The following is a 24,199-nucleotide window of genomic DNA, read 5'->3' as shown; positions in this document are numbered from 1 at the left end:
GGGATTTGTTCGCCAAATGGCTCACCCAGAGGGTAGTATGTCAGAAGGGTGGCTGATACAAGAGTCCCTTGTTTACATCACTGAATATTTAAGTTCCTCAGATCCAGAGATACCTCGACTATGGTCTCAAGAGTCCAACAAGCGAGTCATTGGTGAGGAACCTCAAGGCCAAGGCATTAAGAGAAAGATGGATAACAATTTGAGGGAAAAAATCAACAAATTTTGCATCTTGAACTCTCATGTAATGGAGAAGTGGATTGAGACATATGAAGCTCTCAAGCGACAGCGAGTACAAGATCGTTTAAGTTTCAGAAGGAATCGCACTACAAGAAATCTCCCATATCTAGAAGGTATGCAAGCTCTTCCGGACTTTCCCACAGGTAGATAGCTAGAAGCTACAATTTTAGAAGCCAAACGTGCTAGTTTAACTATAACAGAGGAGGAGGAGGAGCTTACAAAAGGATCCGATTGGCATGTAAGTGTTTAAGTTCTACATGTCTCTCTTTTTTTTCTCTACATGTCTCAGTGTTTGATTCTCCATCAACAATCTTTTTGTGCTATTTGTAGTATCACAAATATGGGGCGTTTTGGTCACATGGACGTCATTTTTGAGTAGAACGAATAGACCAAAGAAGAGCAACCTTTGATTGTGGTGTCACAACACAGTTTGTTCAAGAAAGTCGTGCAAGTGCAAGTGATGATAACACAATTACTGGAATGCTTGATTACTTTGGAACCATTCAAGATATATTAAAGGTTGGCTTCAGAAGTTTTGAGTTGTTTATCTTTGATGTGAAGTGGTTCAAGGTAATCATGAATGGGCCACATGCAACTGTACGTAGAGACAAGAGTGGCCTCATCCAAGTGGACTCCACAAAGGTATGGACCGATCAGCAAGATACTTTTGTGCGCCCAGAGCATTGTGAGCAGGTTGTCTTTAAAGCGGATCCAAAAGATCCACGCTCGCTATTTGTGGTTCAAGTCGCCCCCCGCAGTAAGCAAATTTTTAAAGAATTTGAGCTACAACAAGGTGATGTGGATGCACAGGGTGGTGGAGAGCAGCAAGAACAAGCCGATATCAACAATGAAGAGGAGCAAGCAAATGAAGAGGAGCAACTAGAGCAAGATCCAAATGAAGAGGTGCAAACCAAGGAAGCTGAAAAACAAGTTGAGGAAGAAGACATAGATGATGAAGACATCCTTCATCAAGGGACTTTTAATGATGAGGATGCTGAAATGTACATAGACATAGATCTCTTTGGGGCTACTGATCTTAATGAGGATGATAGAATAGATAATGATTTTTAAAATGATGTATCTTAATGATTATGCAAATAGTTATGACATATTTGTAATGGTTTTATGACATTGAAGGTCCTTTCATTGTTTACCATTGTTAATGTTTACCATCATAATCACTACTGTAGGAGCAAGTTGATATAGTTTTACCAATGTTGTTTATCATTGTTAATGTTTGTCATATGGTTCTTTCATTCATTGTTTATCGTGTAATTTTCATTTCGCACAAGTTTATCATATGGTTTTTTGTCCAACAGGCCATGGGTGACTCACCGCCCTACGACTACAGTCTAGATTTCTCATTTAATCCTACACCGCAGGGCATGAGTCCCCAGCAGTTATATGGTTTTCTTTCATCCATGACTCCAGAGCAGAGAGCCATGGCTCAGAGTTACTGGGGTTCTGGAGCAGGGACATCTGCCTCACCATCTGGCTTCCCGATGCCAGTTTCCACACCTGTGGGTACGACAGCAGCTCCCACACCTCATACCACACAGCCTTCCACTCCTCTTACAGCTCGATCTACCACCTCTTCACATAGACGGCGCTCACGTAGTAGGTCTTCAGGGGGAGGTTGTTGTGGTGGTAGTGCCACAGATGCTGTGACACCACCACCACCTGAGCGTCGTCCTTCGCTCTCATCTGTTGATAGCACACCCATAGGGTCACCTTCCACTCCCTCGGGTGCACATGACCATGACAACAGCAAGATTTACACAATTAGGGATGGGGCACCAATAATGGATAGTGCAGGGAAGGCAATGAAGACACGCATTCGACAATTGTGCACTATATAATTTCATGACTCTATCATGACTAAATGGGATCAGCAAGACAAGGGGAAGAAAAATTATATAAATACAAAGATAAAGCAAGAGTTTCAGCCATCTGACCCTATGAATGTCGTCTCTAATGAGTGGATACAGTATAGAGCTCGCATTTTGATGGGGCATCGTAGGTCAGAGGCGAGGGACGCATTTAGAGAGGGGAAAGAGAAACCTGTTTGGCTAGATGACAGGGAGTGGGCAGCCATTGCTCAGGAGCTCACCGAGACACCAGAGATATTTCAACAACAAAGAGAGGCGCAAGGGCAAGACTCCAGAGTCCAAACAGTAGGGGCTTCTCATCTTGGGAGTGGTGGTTACGAAACCATGCGCCATGAATTCGTAAGTGTTTGTAGCAATTTTATTTATGTAAATGTATGTATATGGGCTAAATGTTGATTTCTAAAAGTTATAATTGTTAATCGTTTGTGCAGGAGTTGGCCATGAATCGTCCACCAAGTAGGCGAGAGGAGAAGTACGCTCACAAACATGGCCTTGTGGCCTTGTTTGAGATGGTTGAAGAAGAAGGAGAGACCGTCAATTGGGAGGCATTACCATGATGTAAGATGACCTTCAAACTAATGAAATATGATCAAAACATTCTTGAGTATTAATGCTTAATTTAATTTCTTGTTTGTCGATCAGGAAAATAAAAAAACGAGCACGGTTGTTTTTGTGCTCTATTTTAGACAGAATGGTGCTGTCTGTTTGCTATTGTTGATACTGCTCATTGCAGGTAGCTAGGCAACAGCCAGGCAGCACTATTTTCCTCAAAAAAAATTTCTGCTACAGCGTCGGTATATTCCCCGGTACTGACGTCGGTATATGCATTGGTATATATCTCGGTATTTATGTCAGTATACACCCCGGTATACACCCTGGTATATAACACGGTATATGCACCGGTATATACGCCGGTTTTCCCGTCAGTATTACTCCCGGTGAGCGTCGGTATAGATAACGGTATAGTCGCCGGTATTGTTACCTGACGCTTATACCGACGCTGTGGTTCCGGCGCTTATACCGGCGTTTATACCGATGACGGGGCTTTTTTAGACCCCGTTAAATAGCGCCGGTATAAGCGCCGGTATTAGGCTAACATGTACTAGTGGGAGGATGTAACAAGCCGCAATAAAGATGATGTCGAACATGCCAATGAAGATGTTGTGATCGATGATCAAGAAATAAGAGATGATCATGATAATGAGGATGAGCGTGCCATTTCTCATGATCATGAGAATGACCCTACCATTGAGGATGATGGTGATGTTGATGAGGATGATCAGGACATCGATACCATTATCAATGGACAGAATATCGATAGTGGAATAAATTTAATCGTAGTCTTATAAATTGATCAAATGAATATTGATGTTGATCGTTTGGCAAGGATGGATCTTATTGAAGACTAGATGAAACCCTAACCAATGCATCACTATATCGTTCTAAATTGATGACATTTCTATTGTATATGTTGTCTTTTAATTATCTCATGATTTATTTTTGAATATATTTCATTGTTATAAATGCATGTAGTGGGATTGTGTAATGATATATACTGTAATGTACTATGAGATGGTTTAAAGAAAATAGTTTTTAATTTTGTAAAGGAATTTAGCTTTTTTTAATAAAGCGTGTATTGATGCGTGTATAATTGCGTGTATATACACGCGCTTATACAGCGTTTCTGAAACCAGTATACACGCGAATTTAGATGCCAATATACACGCACTGTTAGACGCGTTACTTAAAGTTCAATACACGTGAATTTAGATGCCAATATACATGCGCCCGATACTATTCAAATACATGCGCAACCATACACGTGCCCATAACTTATCGCGTGTATGGTAGCAGTGTCTTGTAGTGTTCTCTCTGACTATAGAAACCATGGAGTCCTTGGGTTTTTTATCGAGTCTTGGTATTATCTCTTGCTATAGTATAAGCTCCTTCTCACTAGACGGGTTTGGCTTATTTTTTTGTAGGAGGAGGAGGAGGAGGAAGATGATGATGATGAGTGTCATGTCTATGTAGCTTGTTATGTACATCTTACCACCACGGAACTTAGGTAGAAATGTTTACATCTTCACCAGTCTAAACCTCTATTTATGTGTGCGCTCTCGCGCACCCATGCACGTGTGTGTGTGTGAGAGAGAGAGAGAAAGGTTTTTCTGGTTTATCTTTTAACATGCAAGTATTGAATAAAATTTTCGATCAAGAAATTGATGCTAGATGGAGTCAACATGCCTGGGTAGGCAAAAGAGGTTCCACGATCACCAACGATGTCTGATATGGACATCAAAGGTGTGCAACTTAATGTCCTTATTGTGAGCATGAATGGGAGAGAATAGTCAGAAAAGGATCAGTGAAAAAGGGGTTTGTAGTTTTAGGTGACACAACTAATGATTTGGCATTTTAACTAACAATGTCTATTTTTTTCCATATAGAGAAACTTGCTAGATAGATTTGCTATATAGACAATGTTTGGCATTTTTACAAGAAAAAAAATACTATATAGTACTTTATTATATAAACATAGATAAACTACTATATAGACAATCTGGAAAATTTACTATATAGAACTTTATTATGTAATATACATAAACTACTATAATATAGACAGTTTAAAAAATTACTATATAGAATTTTTTTTGTAGAAAACCTTTGTCTATATATCAAACTAGCAAAAGGTTCGTATTTTACTAGTCCGGACTTTCGTTCATTTGTATCTGGAAAATTGAGCTTCTATTACTATACAGGTATAGGAAGGAGTTCCTTGTAAACTAATTGGTGTGGGGTGGTTTCTAAGTTTTCACTCTAGAAACGGAATGGAGGGCGAGTTGCTCTTGAAATTCGTCCCCGTACAACGCAATGTTGTCACCCTAATGGATCCTGAAGAGCGGGCTTGAAGCCGCTTGAAGTGCGAGAGGTTTGTAAGGCAAAGTAGGAGGGAGTAGTTAAGCTGGTTGGGAAACGGGATTCGCAGGATTGATGGAACGAAAGGATTGATGTGAAAGGGGGAATTGAGGGGGTATGTGAAGTTAGTGGCTTTGAAACGTTTAGAGCGGGTACTGGGTACGCGGCTGATGAGACCAAGTACGGGTGCAATAGACCAACACGATAATCATGTAGATATAGAGCTTCCATAGAACGAAGTTATATGAGTGAGCCAAAGGTCTCATGGAAGAGTATGGGAAAAAGGAACGGGGAATCTAGGAGGGTGTTGGAAATCCAATCCAGATTTGGGTCTTCAAGCTCTACTGATACAAGTGCAAACAAGCCAGTACTGTCCTAATAAGGGCGCCTCTTTCTTTCTCTCTCTCCGACCCTCCAGAAGTGCCACCGTGACCTATCAGTGGTCGCCGTTTTACCTCACACTCCCGGTGTAAATTGTTTTTTTTTTTTTTGGGAACCTTTGAGCGTCACTCTTCCCCAGGCTCTGTCCTCTTCCATCCTCTCGCGCTCAGCCGACCTGCACACCCACGTCTCTACTCTTCACGTCTACCACTTCGGCCAAGATGGAGACTTCTACCATTAACCTAACAAAAACGCTTGCCTTCTTGCATATTGCCCCTAATTATTCTTTCTTACCGGCGCCTCATACCCTCTTGTACACCTTCACCTTATTCGCAGGAGTAAACTGTCTTCTACTTACCCTCACATGTCGACCTTGCAGTAGAATAAAAAAATACTACCGAGCCCTTATTATCCCGGTTTAATTACCACAGATCAAGGTGCAAGGGGCTCTCAACGCTGTGACAGAATCAAGATCTTGTCACCGTTATTATTATTATTGCCGATTTCTAAGAAGGAAAAAAATATTATTAGGGCGAGAAGAGGAAACTGCGATGGGGAGGGGGAAGATTGAAATCAAGAGGATCGAGAAATCGACGAGCCGTCAGGTGACTTTCTCGAAGCGCCGTGGTGGGCTTTTGAAGAAGGCACACGAGCTCTCTGTTCTCTGTGATGCTGAGGTTGGTCTGATCATTTTCTCCAGCACCGGAAAACTGTTCGAGTTTGCTAGCTCCAAGTAAGTCTCTCCCTCTCTCTCTCACACACACAATTTCGTGTTTCTTCCTAAAATTCTATTTTTTCCCAATTATTCATTTTTCCTGTTTATCTCTTTCTAAATTTGATTGCTCCCCCGAATCGTGATTAACACTGTACTAGCCCTACACATCGTAGTTCAAGACTTAGGACTTCAGAGAACAGCTTGCCCCGTGCATTCTACGGAACCTACGTAACTAGCTAAAGGCATCAGGGTTCGTTTACGACCACCCACATGTTACCATGACTGCTCATATCGTCTTGATATGACCCATTACACCTTCTGAGCCCTTAATGTCGAGATCTCGTCTTCTACTTTAAACTATGGTTCTAGCTAAAACACACATGTTGCAGTATTGAGTAGCAAATAGCTGCTAATCTACTAGTGGTCAGCTTCTACAACCCTGATGCAGGGAAGAACGGCAGCTTTCAATATCGCTCTACTGCAGGCCCAGGATCACAGATTTTTCAACTCCTTTACTAGGCAGATGCAGGGAATTCAATGAATGCACGTTAACTTGATATTTCGAGAGTACAAGTTGGAACTAATGCATGCTGTGTGTGGTGATTGAAACTTCGCATGTAGTGGCTTGTTCTATTTAGTATGCGTTTTCTAGTAAAATCTCCACATGGATTTGCAAATATTGGTGCTTGAAAGTTCAAGGTGTTCTGTCGTTGTTTTCTTGGCCTTACTTTGAAATGTTGAGCTAGCAAGTTGCTACGGGCATCCTTGGCATCTCAAGAGTCACGCAAGGTTCCCCAAAGGGAATAAAGATCTTAGGATTTGTAGAAAATCAACGATTACTGTGTTTTGATTAAAACACGCATACTTGCTGTGCGAAGATTAGAGGAACTTGCGGGTTGTATTAATTGGTGCCCCAAATAGGCCTAGATATACAAGAGGTTTGTCACCCAAACGGGCGCCTTACGAGCAGTTACGGTCATTTTACAATTATCAATAAATAATAATCTTAAAGGTTCTAATGTTTGAACTCGACTAAGGTTGTGCGGCATTATTATTTCCACACTCCCCCTTAATGCAAACAACCTAAGAACTAGATTCTAATTATTCCTCGATTCTAATTATTCCTACACTTGTACAGCAAAGATCATGCTTTTGTTGAGTTGTGAGCTTGATCAGAAAATCAGGCCACATAATATCTGTTGATGTGTACTCCAATTGTAACTTCTTGTCTTCGATCATTTTTCATAGGAAATGGTACATCAAATCAACGTGCTTGGTATGCTCCTAGTGCTTTGGATTACTAGCCAAAGAAATACAAGATAAGTTATCACAATAAATCTTTAACTTTGGTCTTTCAATAACTTGTAATTCAAAAATGAGCATTCAGATCCAAATTCCTTCTTTTGCCGCAAGTGCTACTCCAATATGTATTCAGCTTCAGCGGAAGAAAGCGTTACGAAAGTTTGCTTCTTAGCTTGCCATGTAATGGCTACACTTGCGAACAAGAAAATAAAACCAGCACTAGATCTTCTAGTATCAACATTCCCCCCCAATCTGAGTCAGACCATCTGATCAACGAGGTGAGTTGACTCAAAGATTGTGTACGGGAATATTTTAACCCAAAGTTCTTTGAAAACTGTAAATATCTGAATGAGTGTTTAAGTGCCTTCCAATGAGCAGGTTCGGGATTCTGCATGAATCCAGACAAAAAAACGAGTAGAAAAACACAAATTGGGCCTAGTATCACTTACTAAATAGTGGATACTACCTAAAGCATGACTATAAGGGAATTGTGTCATATAGTCTATATAAGCTTCAGTAGTTGGGCAATTAGCTAAAGAAATTTTACAAGACTTCCATGTTTCCATGCTATATTTAATTAGAATTTCATTAACATATTTTGATTGTGTAAGAGTAATGGTGCCTTTGATTTTATCCTGTTGGACTTGAATTCCTAAAAAATAGGTAAAGGTCCTAAGTAGGTCATATGAAATGTAGAAGATAATTTGGCTTTGGCTTCTTGAATGAGGGAGAGGTTGGAACCTACTAATTGTATATCAGCAACATATAGAGCAACAATCAATATCCTATCTATGGACAATCTTGTGTACCCATGAGAGAACATAAACTTATGAAAACAATGATACCAAAGACATGGGGATTGTTTTAGACCACAAAGGGAACGATGTAACTTGCAAACATAACTAGGATGATCTGTTGAAAGATGAAACGATGGTTGCGTTATATAGATCTCTCTTGAGAGATCGCCATGTAAAAACGTAGTCCAAACATCGAGATGATGCACCTCCAGATCAAGTGCAGTAGCAAGTGCCATCATAATCCGAAACAAAGCCATGTGAAGAGCCGGAGTAAACATCTCTTGTAGTCCATAACTTCGACCTATGAGAAACCTGGTAAAGGCGGACCTTGAGGAAGACCTCATGCACATCATTGCTAGTTTTAACGGTAGTACCAAGGTTACAATGGTAAACCGAGTATAGTCATCTATAAGGATGTATAGATGACCTTGCTTAGGGAACAATACTTTGAGGACAAAACCCGATATGGTAGTACATGTTTAAGTAGACAATAAGTATGATAGAGTTCTATGTTGGTACCATTTGTAGTGGCAGTTTAAACAGAAATTAAGTTCTTAGTAAAGCCAAGAGCATAATAGACTTTGTCTACTTGAATGTGTGTATTGTTAGGTAGGATTATATTGCCGACGAACGTAGAGTATTATCGATGCTTTTATCGACGGACATAGAGCATTATCGACGGATGTAGGTAAGTTTTTTTTAAAATAATGAATCATACACATATAATTATATACGTGGATACACTTGAATACACGATTTGCTAAAGATTTGAAGAAAAAGCTGGATTCGATTAAAATTTGACACACTTAGGCTATCACCATAAATAAAGATGTACAAAATCAAGTTGAGCATCTAAATAAATTACTTGGTGTCAAACGACAATGAGACATTGATAGGAACTATATGATATGTATACTTATACGTGTCCAAATATATAAAAAAATCGTCCCACATGCGAGCGACCTGTATATGCCCAAAAGGGGTGCAAGAAAGATTTGTACAATTTCAAAACCAAAAAGATCTATACAACACTAAAGCTACACCAGCTAAAAGGTGTCCGATTTGCGACATCTTGTAAACGAGGAGGCTCAGGTATTGCTCTCAGCAAAAAGAAATGCAATAACCATCAATTAGTATATACAATCTTACCAAAAACTTAAAACTCGCATATGGTACAACGTACTTATCGAAACCACAACGTTCCAATCTATATTTTTGCCATTATGCTCAATGCACTTAAGCAAGGCATAAGTGACATGCTTGTGTGTATAACATTCCTCTAGCTCAGAAGCCTAGTGTCCAACCACCCTCCCCTACATACATGAAAACAAAACATAAATAAAAACAGTCTACGATACACTAATTGGCATACAAACAAGAGGCTACAAAAAGCATGGATACGTACAAAGTACTCATAAAATGCGAGCTTTCCACGCTCTCTAGTTGCTTTGTCATTACTCCCTCCCGTTTCAAGTATCATTGAGGATTTTTGGCGTGCTTCCTGACCTCCTCATCCCATGTCTCTTAGTCAATGAACTAAGGCTTTTATTCCCCCATTTTCATCGCTTGGGTGACATCGAACCTCTTGTGTTTCATACAATCTCTCATGAGATCATAGATCCACTTGTTGGGTACGTCCTCACTACTTGGGGCAGGCTTGAACTCGCTCTTGAGTTTATTGCAAATCCTTGTTTTCTTCTTTGATGGAAGGTGGAAGAATCTGGTTAAAGTGTTGTGGGTAAATACTATTTTGCATAGTTTCCTCACACCACTATGCATCTCCTGAGAGACGAACATCATCAAGTACCACCTTTCCTTCCCACACTATGTAAGGTGCTGATCTGCATTAGGGAGAGGGCTACTACTAAAACTTTCGTGGCACTACCGTCACCACAACAACCACCATTACCTTTAGGACGCGTACCGTGGCGGTGGTTGGAGGAATGGCCCGAGGGTGGGGGAGTTTGAGTAGGGGATGGTATGGGTGGGTGTAGGTGTGACAGTTGTGGTAGTGGATGATGGGCCTGCACCTAGCTCGCCATGGTTGAAATAGGCTCTAGCCATGGTTTCTTGCTCAATGGTGGCTTGTGCAATGAAAGCTCAAAATTGGTCAGAGCTCATGACGCGTGGAGTAGGTGGGACAATTGGTTGGGAGGTAATGCTGGGGGTCTTTTTTGGGCTATATTTATGGTCCTCCATCTATATATGTGTATGGATATGAAAGTTATGATTAAGAATAATCAACATACTAATCAACTTCATTTTAAAAGCAAAAAATCAAAATAATATGAAGAGATTAAGGAGAGAAAAAAGAGGCTTATCTTTCAAAGATTAGGGGTAGATAGTAGTGATATCCAATCTATAAAAAGAACAAAAAACAAAAAATTAGAACACAATAAAAACCCTCAAAAATAAGAAAACATGAAAGTAAGAAAGATGAAAACATAGGAGAGTGTAGAGATGTAACAGAGAGAAAAACCAAAAGCTCACCGGATGGAAGACGGTTAAAAAAATCTGTGAAAAAAAAATTAAAAAAAGAGATTAGAATATTTAATGTCAAAAATTTAAAAGGAAGCAAGATGTTAGGAGTAGGAGAGTATAGGGATGTAGGAGAGAGACAGGGGACATGCAAATTAGGAAGGAAGCAAGATTTACTCACCGCGCATGGAAGAGAAGAAGCCAAAAATGAGCAAAATAGAGTCCACGTTTCGGCTTTGTTATTTTTTCAGTGTCTGAACATACATTGGCAATATCGTCGAATAGACATCGATAAAAGGGTCGAAAGATACATTGGTAAAAGCGTTAGTATATGCGTCCAAATATGTGTCGATACTATTACGGATGATAATATTGACGTTTTTACTGACATATCTCTGATGTATGTTTCGACGATGAAAGATTATTATATGAAAGAAAAATGGTATATTTTTAGTTGAGAATCTAAATGCATTACTTGGTGTTGCAGATGTGTGTCCTCCAAAATAAGCAGTAGATCGATTACTTGGACCTTCAACCCAAGTGGAGTACTAGACAGATAACAACACAAGTACTATCAGCCTCATGGTGAAGAAGAAACCATGGTGGACTCTCTAACGTATTTGGAGCAAGACATGGATGACATGAGAGATGTCCTACATGACACGGGGGATATCGAGCGAGAAACAATGCAGGAGATGGGCGGTGTCCATCGACGTATAGAGCAGGCCTCAAGAGAAGAGAAAGAGTTGCATACGCTGGCCCGTACACCTTTGTATCATGGTGTACATATATCTCTTCTGCATACATGCCTCATGATGCTAAAATTGCAATCAATATTTGGATGGTTCAATACTAGCGTATCAAAGATTTTTGCGTAAGTACTTATCATCCTTTTCTTTTTTAATCTCTTTATTTTACCTTTTTTAAATCATCATTTGTGAATATGATAGGTCATTCAGAGATCAAATATTGCTAGAAGGCAATGAGATGTTTGCGAACCGTATGTGTGAAACACATATTACAATCTATTGGTATGGACTACAATTCCTACCACACTTGTCAAAATGATTGTGTTCTTTATTGGCACAAGCATGTAGGCATTGCAAAATGCCCACAGTGTGGAGAATCCTGGTATAGGAAAGATGTCCAAGGAGAAAGAGTTCCTGCAAAAGTACTTAGGCATTTCCCTATCATTCCATGAATTCAAACCATGTTTAAATGTAAATCCACGGCATCTATGATGTCTTGGAATCAAACCACTAGATCCACGGATGATATTATGTGTGTGTCCGCATTGACTGCCATGCATGGAGCACATGGCCAATTTGTCTTGTGAACTACAATCTTCCACCGTGGTTAGCAATAAAGAAGGGACATATTTTTCTCTCATTAATAGTCTCTGGGAAGTATAAGGTGGCCAACATGGATGTGTACTTAGCCTCTTTAATAGAGGAGCTACAAAGTATGTGGGAAGGAATTGATGTTCATGACATGTCAAAGAGGTTTGGACAAAGGGAATTCTCATTACGAGGAATACTAATGTGGACTATGTATGATTGGCCATGCTATGGAGAATGCAATGGTAAGCTATTTTGTTAATATGTAATAGCTATTGATATATGTGGATGGTTGTGTAATATTATTTGTTCTAATACATGACTACAAATCTCTGGATACAATGCATGTCCTTTGCGTGGACCTAGACTAGATTCTCGTCATCTCAAGAGGCTTGAGAAAGATGGTGTATGAGGGTCACAAGAAGTATCTACCTGAGGATTATGAGCTAAGTGAGGGCTATTTGGGTCCTCCTCTTCCTACACTAAAGGGAAGAGATTGGAAAAGAGCATGGGAGGATAGCCAAGGGTCTCCACCCCCTGGAATAAAGTGGTTGTCCATATTCTACTAACTACCATATTGGGAAGGTCTTCTAATTAACCATTTGCTTGACCCTATGCATATTTTTAAAAATATAGCCATAGTGAGTTGGAAGACTATTAATGGAGTCACAAAGAGCAAGGGTCAAAGGGAGGATTTACAAATAAGTGATCATATGCGACACTTATGGTCCCGAACCAGAAGTGATGGTAAGTTGCTATTACCTAAAGCTCCTTGGGTATTGACAAAAGAAGATAAAGCTCAAGTTAAGAAATGCATTTCAGAGTTTCGTACTCCACTAGCTACGTAAAAGGGGCATTTACAAAGGATAACAAGCTCTCTGGCTTAAACTCACGTGATTGGCACAAGATCTTATATTTTTTCTTGCGTGTGGTTATAAAAGGTTACCTTATCAATAACATAAGGGATACAATATACAAGATTGGCACTGTGGTCCATTAGATTTCATTGAAGGAGATAAGAAAAGACACTTTGTAAGTAGCTTGCTTAAATGCCATAGAAGCAATTACATTAGTGGAAAAGTTTCTCCTGACCAACATCTTAACCATACAAATGCATCTCCTAGTTCATGTTGTGGATGAGGTGGCTATGGCAAGGGTCGTCCATTCATGTTGGATGTTCTTTTTGGAGAGGTTCATGAAGACGCTAAAAGGGTTTGTTCGTCAAAGAGCTTGCACATAGGGAAGTATGGAAATGGGATGGCTTGTGTAAGAATCCCTCATGTACATCACACAGTTTCTGTAGACCCTGAAATGCTTAAATTGTGGTCAATGGAAGAGGATGATAGGGTAGTCAGAGAACAACCACAAGGACAAGGGATTGAGAGAAGCATAGATGTGGTCCTACAAGATAAGATCCATAAATTTTGCATCTTTAGCTTAAAGAGTATGTAGAAGTGGACTGAGCGGTATGGAGAGGCCAAGAAAACGAAAGGAATCAAGCTAGTCAAGCTTTTTGAAGGAGTCAGACTACGACTCACCAACCATACCCTTCATCGATTGCTATACTTCCAGACTTTCCATCAAGTGGATATCTTCAATAACCTTACAAGAAGCAAAACTAAGGAAGAGGAGCTTACATATGGTTGTGACTATCGTGTAGGTGATTTCATTCATTCTAACCCTCGATATGTTTACATGTTTTTCCAATATTGTTTACTTGTCCATAATCTAACGATGTGTTATTTTCTTTTAGTATAAAAAAATTGCAACACTGTGGTCACATGGATGCCATTTTTGAGTGGAGCGGATCGATAAGAAGAGAATAACATTCGATTGTGGTGTTAAAGCAAATTTCATGTAGGAAAGCAGAACTTGTTCAAGTGATTCAAATACGGATGTGAACATCATCAAGATTAGATTTAGAAAGTTTCATATGTTTATCTTTGATGTTAAGTAGTTCAAGGTAGTCACAACAAGAGCACATGCAATCGTACGAAGAGACAAATCTCGATTAGTTCAAGTGGACTCCACAAAGATATGGACAAAACAGAAAGACATTTGTACTACTAACGCATTGTGAGAAATAATCTTTAAGGAGGACCTAAGAGATCTAAAATAATCCAAGTGGCATCATGTAATAAATAAATATATAAAAACATGGAAATAGACGAAGATAAAGCAGAGATTGTTGTAGGCCAACAAGATCAACTTTCACTACATGCTGAAGTACAGCAAGAGCAAGGGCTAGACAAAGGTATAGAGATCAAACAATCAGATGCAAGAAATGTTTTAGACACAGTACATGATGATCTTAATGAAAAGCTAGCAACAAATGAGGAACCAGAGTCAAAGCTAGAAGATTTAGAGGTCGACATAGATGCATCGTCTATTTCGACACGATTTGAAGTTGAAGGGATTTTCCTTGAAATATATATTTTTGGAGCTAACTATCTTTTTGAAGATAAGAGGGTTGATAATGATCAACTTTAATTTTGTAAACATGCAAATAATCTCACATGTTATGATTTGATGGTAATGTATTTATTAGTTTCATTTAACTTTACAAGTATTTTAATATACTAAAAGTGAAAAAGAAACATATATATTGATAACGATATAAACAAGGAAAAAAATACAAATTAAATTTTTACCTCTTATTGCAATGTGTATAGAGACATTATTTTTAATGTTTATAGATATGTTTTTCTCGATTTTAATAAAGACACTTATGAAGACGCTTATCCTGACGTCGTAATAGGCATCAAAAAACATCGTCGGAACATATGCATCATATAGTACCGCATCAACCATTTTACATTCCCTAAATTTAACATATTTTATCCTTTAAGGCTATAGTTGTAGAAAATGTGATGTGTGTGTTATGATCAAATTCAATAAGAAGTTTTATTATGGAAAAAATAATGGGCACAACCATTATGCACCATTAACATGCACAATCCAATCGTCATCTTCTCATTATTAGGAGGAAGGGAAGGAGAGTAAATTAGTGTACCAATATGCCAAAGAGGAAAAAATTGATCACTACGTGATTTAACATTATCAAAACAATAATTGTGAATAAGGTCAATATGGAACTAAGATCTTTGGTTCAATAGCTCAAAATTGAGAGCATTTCTAACCCTCCATCTATTGGAAATACACGAACACGTAGAGATAGGGACAGAGTGACTCAGAGAGAGAAGAAGGAAGATAGTTACACCTTATACGTTCCCAAAAGACTAGTTCATATTGATTATGAGTTTGTGTATATATAGGTGAGATCTAGGTCAAGTTAAGGTGTGACATATATAGCGGCAACACTCCCACTCAAACAAAGGTCCCTAGCTACAAGTGAAAAAACTCTTGGGCAGTACAACGGAAAAATTTGAGCCCTTATACATACATATCATACACAAAAGATCAATGTGCGTATTGTGAAAGAGTATCTACAAGGATATAAAAATACATTTTGTACAAGTTTAATTATTTAGGGTGTGAGTGTGAAAAGTATTGATCTCCAAAGCATGCAACAACTCTAAGTTCTCCATGTAATGATATGAATTGAGCTTCACTCATTTATTAAGTGAATATATCTGCACTCATCTGATCTGTGAGGGCAATGCTCAATCATTATTGATCCTTTCTTTACTTCATGTCAAACATAATGATAATGAATAGCAATATGCTTGGATTTTATATGTAGAACATAATCCTTGGCAAGACTAATAGCACTTTGATTGTCACATCTAAGTGGAGTACTTGACGATAATGGATGTGCAAGATTAGCAAGTAATTGACGAAGCCATACCAATTCACAAGTTGCTAAAGATGCAGCTACATACTCAGATTTGGTTATAGAGATTGCAACACAAGATTGTTCCTCGCTAGTTCAACAAATTAAGCAACCATTAATAAAGAAACAATTTCCACTTGTAGATTGCATAGACGAGTGAGAACTTGCTAGTCAGCTTTTGAATAACCAAGAAGACATAAAGAACGGAGGGAGAGGATTCTTGTTGGCAATGATAGATGAGTCCAAAGTCTTTAGTGTCTTTCAAATATTTAAGAACACGTTTGGCTACAATTCAATGTCCAAAAGAAGGAGAAGCAAGATGTTGCTCCAAGAAATTAGTCGCAAAGAGAATATTTAGTTTGGTGTTTAAGCCAACAAATTGTAAATAGCCAATAAGATTAGCATAAGGTTGATGTGGGGCTAATGCTTCTTCATGAGTCATAGATGTATACTTGGTGCAGTTTACAAGACATGGAGTATTTGCAGAATGAGCATTGACCAGATCAAACTTTTCAATAATATCGTCAACTTTTCAATGAATTTTGATTGAGGAAGAAACAAGATACCTTTTTGGGGGCAATAGCGCTGAACTTGAATACGAAGACAAGGGTAAATCTCACCAAGATCCACCATCTCAAAAGCCGATGACAAGATATTTTTATGAGTTGTATAAAGTCAAGATTATTGCAAACAAGTATGGTATCATCGACGTATAGAGCAAGAATAACAAATAGAATACCTTTGCGCTTGACATATATATTAGGATTAAAGAAACAAGACATACACCCTTTTGATGTGAGGAAGAGATTAGTTTTGATATACCAAGAAGGTGATGCTTGCTTTAAATCATAAAGAGTGTGATGAAGACAACACACAAGATGTTTCTTTTCAGGAATTGAAAATCCTTCTGGTTGTTCCGAATAAATCTCTTCTTTGAGATCACCGCCATTAAGAAAAGCAACTTTTACATCCATCTGATGAATCTCCAAATCAAAAAGAATAGTAAATGCCAAAAGGACACGTATGCTAGTCATGCAAACAACAATGAAAAATGTATCCTGATAATCAAGACCTACAACTTGTGAGTATCCTTTTGCAACCAAATGAGATTTGAACTTGTCAAAAGATCCATTAGCCTTTATCTTTGTTTTATATATCAATTTGCACTTGATAGGAACACGATCATGAGGCAAATTAGTAAGAATCCATGTACCTTTGGAAATCAAAGAATCATATTCGGCTTGCATAGCCTCTTGCTAGTGATCCTTTTGTGTGGAGAAGAGAGCTTTTGTATAAGTTGCCGGATCTTCATGAACATTCATAGCATCATCAAAATTATCATCATAGACATGATTTGAACCATATTCAATATCAATGGGAAGATCAATGCCTATATCAAGATTATTACTAGAATCCTTCATAGGGTCTTCAGAATCCTTCATAGAAGAAGAAGGATACAAAAAATCTTGAGAGATATACTGGCTACTCATTTCATCAAACACAACATCTCTATTTATTCTCAACTCACGTGTAGTAGGGTTGTAGTATCTACATCCCTTTTTCTCAAGGGAATATCCAATAAACACACATTTTTCTTCCTTTGGACCTAGCTTCGTACGCAACTCATATGGCACATATACATAGACAATACATCCAAGAAAACTCAAGTGAGACAAATCAAGTTTCTTACCACTGAATTTCTCCTATGGCATTACATTATGTATGACTCTAGTAGGAGTCCTATTCATGATATAAAGTGCTGTAGAAATAGCTTCAGCCCAATAGCTATGTGCCATATTCTTCCCAACAATCCATTTTTTCGCTCAACAACTCCATTTTGTTGAAGTGTATCTACATGCAATTTGTCTGTGAATGCGTGATTCTATAAAAAATGAAAGAGAAATCATTAGAGAAATACTCTCCTCCTCCATCTGACCTTAGACACCTCGCACACTTTTGTGTTTGTGTTTCAAACATCACTCTCAAATTCTAAAAATGAGTGAAAACTTCACTCTTCTTCTTCAAGAAGTACACCCACTTTCCTCGTGTGATTATCAATGAATGATACATAATATATGTTGCTTCCACCTATAGACGTAGTTTTGCAAGACCCCATACATCTAAATGCACCACATCTAGTAAACTCCTGCTCACATTTCTATCATGTGGAAACACATGCTATGTCTACTTCCCGAATTGACATGCTTCACATACTTTTTGCATACCATCAACTTGAAACTTAGGCAACCTTATCACAATTTCTTTAGTCTACATAGAATTCATTCTTTGTACATTTATATGTCCAATTCTCTTATATCAAATGTATGTATTTGCAACAACTCTTGAATCTTGTGCAAACATTACAGCTTTCACTTCAGGCATATTTACATCTAATGTAAACATTCTTCACACTCTGTTACCTTTTGTGACCAACCTGCACTTGTCTTTAAAGTCTTCGACACCTGCAAACACTCCTCAATTATCTAGCCAACAAAAACCAAATTCTTTTTAATATTTGGAACGTCAACTACATCTGCAAGATGCTTCACCTTAAAATTCTGCATAGACAATGACACATATCCAACAGACATGGATGAGTAATATCATCTGCTGTTTCAACAAAACCTAGATTTTTAGGATTTTTCATATCCTTGAACCGCTTGCCATGACTGGTCATGTGGTTCGAAGCACCTGAATATACATATCGTACATCATAATTGCATGCGAACGCATCATTTTCCAACACAGCATTGATCACATGTCGCATAACAAATAACTTTTCGTTGTCCTCACTACTTCGGCTAGAGGACGGATAATTATTTTGCTACACTTTTACACTTCTCATGTCATTTTTCTTTTTATAACAATCTGCCTGCACATGCTCAGATTTGCCACAATAAAAACAGCCTCATGCATCATTTTACTGCCTTACTCAAATTCCATCACCTCTTTGACTTTTCTTGCCTCTAAAATGACCTATTTCACTTGTGTGTTTTTGTGATTCATAGGATTGTTGTTGATGACCATAATTTTGATTACCTTCTCGGTCACCACCTTGTACACAGCGTCGACCTCTAGCTCGTCCTCTACCTGCACTTGTGTAGAAGGTCTGTTGCTCCAAATTGCCTTTGTTTTGTGAATACTAGTCTTCACCTAAACTCTTTTCTTTAATGATATACATTGACACCAAATTTATAAAGTTTGGAATGTTCTCTTGAGTCTGTATACACATCTTGAATGCCTTGTATTGCAACTTGATATACCACGTAGGCATACTTTCACCTTATCATCATATCATTAGAAACACCAATCGATGAAAGGGATTCGACAATGCCCTTGATCTTCAAGACATAATCATTCACAAATATGTTTTTCTTCTCCCCACAGTACAAAGCTCATTCTTCAACTAAATCTTCGATGCCTTTGTGTTAGTTTCATGTAGCTTTACAAGGGTTTTCCATGCCTCCTTGGATGACTTGGCATCCTATATATGCCCAATCATGGTATCCTGTATGCTAATAGAAAATCCATACATGACTTTCCTTGCTCTTTGATTCCAATCCTTGTATTATTTTACATCTGCAGCAATTGGATTAGTCTTAGTTATCTCTGGTCCCTCCTCATGTTCACCTTCAATGTAGTCCGAGCAGCCTTTTTCCATCCAAAAATTTGTTAATCTAGACCTCCAAGCATAAAAGTTTTTCTTGTCAAGCTTCTCTGTAACAATCTGATTAATTCTATCATTTGACATCTTCGCTGCAGTATCAACTCACCAAAAATAGTACTTTTGTTTAACTTGCACAAACTCTTGTATTCTCTGTATAGCGGTGCTATATTGCACCTAAACTGTCACAACCAGTGACCTCAACTTGAATACATACACCCAATAGAACTTGTAAGACCTCTTTGCAGTACACACAGTTTAGGGGCCATATAGCGGTGCTATATTGCACCTAAATTGTCATAACCAGTGACCTCAACTTGAATACATACACCTAATAGAACTTGTAAAACCTCTTTGCAGTACACACAGTGTCTGCATAACCGAATCTAAACTTACTCGTAATGTATGCGAATGCTTAGAAACTGAAAAACGAAAGCCAGACGTGTCCAAAACGCATTTTGACCGCAAAAAGTTTGTCCAAACGACAGTCAAGTTGCCCTTCAGCTCCACTTCTATGAAGACAACTCATCTATAGGAGTTTGTTTGCTGGTGCCTCCCGAAGAGCTCCCAATAAGGGTATAGTAACCAACATAAAGAGGGAAGAGTAGGTGAATCTCTTAATTGCATACCGTTTCATGTGCCTTGCTTGCTGCGCAACTTCTTAGCATGAACAAGACTCTGATACCTAGAAAAGATGCAAGGAGGAAGAGAGCTTGATCTCTTGCAAGTACACACACACTCACAAACCCTAGACGAGAAGACAAGATGAGAAGCTAAAAATTATTTTTCTTTTTCTCAACAAAAGGGTTCTATCAAAAAGGTAAGTGAAATACAATGTAAATACTAAAGTACTATGTACATGCAGTCCATAATGGAAACACGCTAAGTGATTGAGCTCGCAAGACAAATATGCAATAACTCAATGGCGCACTAGTAGAGCTGGTGTAGTCCAGCTCTAGAATCACTCACAAAGATCTATCATGTCATCATCCTACTAACAAACACGCTAGTGATGTAAGTGATAGAAACAGTCACCCAAGCACATCATAAGTGTCAGCTTGTGTTGAACTTCACATCTCAATATAGGTATATATGTAAATCTTCTTTGTGTGAACTCATGTGGCTACACTCAAGTAAATCTAGGACATGTTTGGAAGTGTGTCCACATATTAAGGATCTAAGAAATACTTTCCAAAGCATAACCAATAGAGTTTCTCACTAGGCAAGCTCATAGATTCATCTTCTAAAAGAAGGATATTGACCTATTGACTTGCAATCTTTAATGAAGCAGTTTTTGAATCCCAAACAATAGTACATCTATAATGGCCCTTCCAATTCCTTCTACAAAAAATCTCTTTCAATATATATCTAGTTGTCAATGTGAAGTAAATGATGATAAGAATAAAACAATTAGATACACAACCAACACCATAAAGATTCCCTGACAACTTAGTGAATGTAATAAAACAAAGTGCCACTCATAATTTTCAAATGTAACTAATGCAAGCGTGTATGCTGCAATCAACTACCAGCTTGCACCAATTATTTACTCCTTTCCAGTGGTGATGGGTGAGTCTCATCTACATCCCACCCAAAATTTTGTGAGGGATTCAGTAATCAATCTCCGCCACACCACAATCAATTTGCCACAATTATAGAGAATCACATATAACTAAAAAAACATATAGAAAAAACAAAGTACACATGCAATAATCCTCATCTCCTCTAGCAATGCAAACTACTACTAGGTGGCCACTTGTATAGTAATACAAGGCCAACTTTTGAGCAAAGAATGATAGATGAATGAAGCCCCATAATCGATGACATTGTCCATGTGCAAAACCTACCAAATTAACCTTTTTTAAAAGATAATTAGCTAGATGACTAAAAAAGGAATTAAGAGATGATTTTAAAAAAATTAGATGAAGAAAAAATAAAATTTTAGCACACTTAGCTCGTAATCCTTCATGAGAGCAGATAACCCTCCAATCACTTAATGAATAGAGAGAAAAAGAAAGAGAGATTAAGAAGAAACCTAACACAGAGAAGAGCTACCTTGTCTATGCTTTGGTGTGACAAGTGATGTCCTCTTTCTCACCACTAGCTGCCTTTTTGCTTGCCTACCCTAGTCTCCACTTCTCCTTCTTGTCCTTGTCGTGCAACTATTCAACGTTTTCACTACTTTGTCGTTTAGCACTTCTCACTGTCCTTTAATACTCCCATGCTTCCATGGATTTAGCTAGCCTGGCAATCGCGCTGTCCTTCTGGCCTCTCAATGTTGTAATCTTTGCCTTGTTTGACATGTAGCTATTCAACACCATCTTGCCTTCTTGGCCTTGCTATGGAGCAATTCCAACATACTTCTTGTAGACACACTGACCTTTTTTCTGGGCCTTGCAAATCCTTTTAGCCAACCATGCCTTGAATTGTTGCACTATGCTTAGCCTCATGCTTTACAGTGCCTATGCTTCAACGCCCACCACCTTGCAATGTTGTACGATGCAACTGTAGTGTCCTCTCTTGTTGCAACCCTTGAACCCTTCACCTTGCTTTGCACTTGTCAAAGACTACCTTCTCTCCAAGCCTTGTGTCTCTTGTTACCTTCATTGTAGTCATGCCACAATGCTTTCTCTATAGTACTCCTTGTGGCTTGTTGCCTTGCAATGCCCAATGGTGGGGAGCCACCCCAAGATCACACTATTTCTTGAATTCCTCTAGAGGAGATTTATTCTCCACCCAAACATTTGCTAAAGATAACACTCTACTTAACGTTTTCTTCTCTATTTTTTTAGTGCATACTCCTACCACTAACTAGCCCACCTATACAAAACTAGATAACTAGTTAATACTTTTAATATCTAAACACTAATAAAGACATCTAACTATGTTTTAGAGCTGTCATGCATAAGATCCATGCATAAGAGAAATCTCTATGCATAAGAGACATATCTATGCATGCAAGCTCTCATGCAAAAGATCTATATGCATGAGATCTCTCTCTATGCATGAGATCTCTCTATGCTTCACATCTCTCATGCCTGAGAACTATGTATGTATGAAATGTCTCACAATGTATAAGATCTCTCACATGCATAATGTATTGCACTTTGTGTCATCATATTAACTACCACTATCCAATGTCTTGCATGATGTGAGATTGAAAATCTTATAAGTCCTTCAAGAGTTTCTCGTGTTTAGGTATGTTTACACACATGCTTTACACACCATACGTCACTTATGCTTTACATACATACACATTCACCTAACTAATTGCATGCGCCTAGGTGTAATAAACCTCTAAATACCACTTATTATCTCTAAAACAAGACGTTTCTCATGTACAACAAGGAAAATCCATTAGGGAACATTCGAATTGAAAAAGGGTCCTCTAAGAAGAGCCATGTCATCTCCTTGCTAGAAAAAAGGGGGTGGTCATGATCCTTATGTATCTTATGTTAAAACCCCTTAGATATGTGATACAATACTAGAAAGCCCTTGAAAAGTACATTCTAAATCTATCACTCTAACGAGTATGGAGTTAATATGATCAAGTTATTTCTTGCCTACTAAAAGGTAGGTTCCTATGATTTTGATATCCATGTAGCTTAATAAGTCAATTCGTATGAACGGAAGATTGTTTCTCATTACATCTAGAGTAAATTTGAGCAACTTGTGCAAGTATTTTCAATGGTTAAGTTACCGATTCCTTTACTCCATAAACCAAAAGGTTTCAAGGATATTATGCATCACATGACGTGACTACTAGCAAAATGGATGGTTCCACAAACATTTTTGTTTAAGCTATCGCTCATGTGGATAGCCCATAAGGTGTATCTCTCCTTGGATCCAGTCTTCTCATCATCAATTCTTCGTGTTTCATACCTTGATCCACCAATGTGATGGAGGGTATTGCTAGACAACTAAAGGCAAAAGGTAAGATTTGAGGTACTCTATTGTTACAATAAAGTTTAGCTTTTATGGAAGCTTTGAAAATTGTATCATGGATATCACAATCGTTGGAATCTACCTTTTAGTGGGGAAGACATAACATAAGCATATCAACTCTAAATGTTTTTAAGGTGATAGATTTTGAATCTACTTTTCAAGGGTTTGGGATGATAGTATGTCACATATGGGGGTTTTGACGTAAGATACATAAAGTTCACCCATGACGCCCTTTTCTCTAGCAAAGTGATGACATGGATCTTGTTAAAGTCAAAATTTCACCTAATGATCAATGTACATAATACATTTATACTATGTTGCCTTGTCTCTTATGCCTTGTTATTGTTCTGTGTGCATCAACCAGCAATTGTTCTTGCGAGAAGCATCTCTAACATGGTATCATCCGCTCTCTTCGGGTCCTCTGCTAGGTGTGCCCTCTTTGCCCCTGTCCTTATTCAACTTCATAGCCATCTGCATTAGCTTCCTTCTCTCCATCTTCAAGAATCGGACCTACATCAACCATACCGTGATGTTGCTGCCATGTTTTGTGCTTAGGAGATCACATTGGACACAGCTCATGCATACATGCATGTTGTCCATGATTGTTTTTTGAAGATAATAAATAAATGTTTACACTCCTTCTGAAACTCTAATGTGCCATACTCTGCCGAGTCCCTAGTGGTTTGTCTTGATGATGCAAGAATCAATAGTATCCCCCTTGATTTCTCCATGGTCACTGCAGTGCCCC

General features: G+C 38.3%; 1 protein-coding gene across 5 annotated transcripts in view; it reads left to right on the top strand.

Annotated features, from left to right (window-relative positions):
• Positions 1 to 24,199, top strand: part of LOC147624331 (MADS-box transcription factor 23-like) — a 266,297-nt gene that overhangs the window by 198,044 nt on the left and 44,054 nt on the right. For 2 of the 5 annotated variants that reach the window (XM_086819315.1, XM_086819313.1), the window contains exon 1: positions 5,624 to 6,153. The exons of 2 other annotated variants lie outside the window; for them this stretch is intronic. In XM_086819315.1, the coding sequence (XP_086675441.1) occupies positions 5,972 to 6,153 (182 nt within the window). In that variant the 5' untranslated portion in view covers positions 5,624 to 5,971. Of the gene's footprint in view, positions 1 to 5,623; positions 6,154 to 11,199; positions 11,587 to 24,199 lie in introns of those variants that run through there. One more of the 5 variants, XM_086819312.1, reaches the window with a different exon arrangement.

This window comes from Cibotium barometz, chromosome 25 (assembly GCF_041138505.1).
Source record: "Cibotium barometz isolate CiBa-2024 chromosome 25, ASM4113850v1, whole genome shotgun sequence".
In the NCBI taxonomy this organism is placed as follows: Eukaryota; Viridiplantae; Streptophyta; class Polypodiopsida; order Cyatheales; family Cibotiaceae; genus Cibotium; species Cibotium barometz.
The sequence above is the reverse complement of the archived record's forward strand: the minus strand, read 5'-3'. Positions and strand labels throughout refer to the sequence as shown.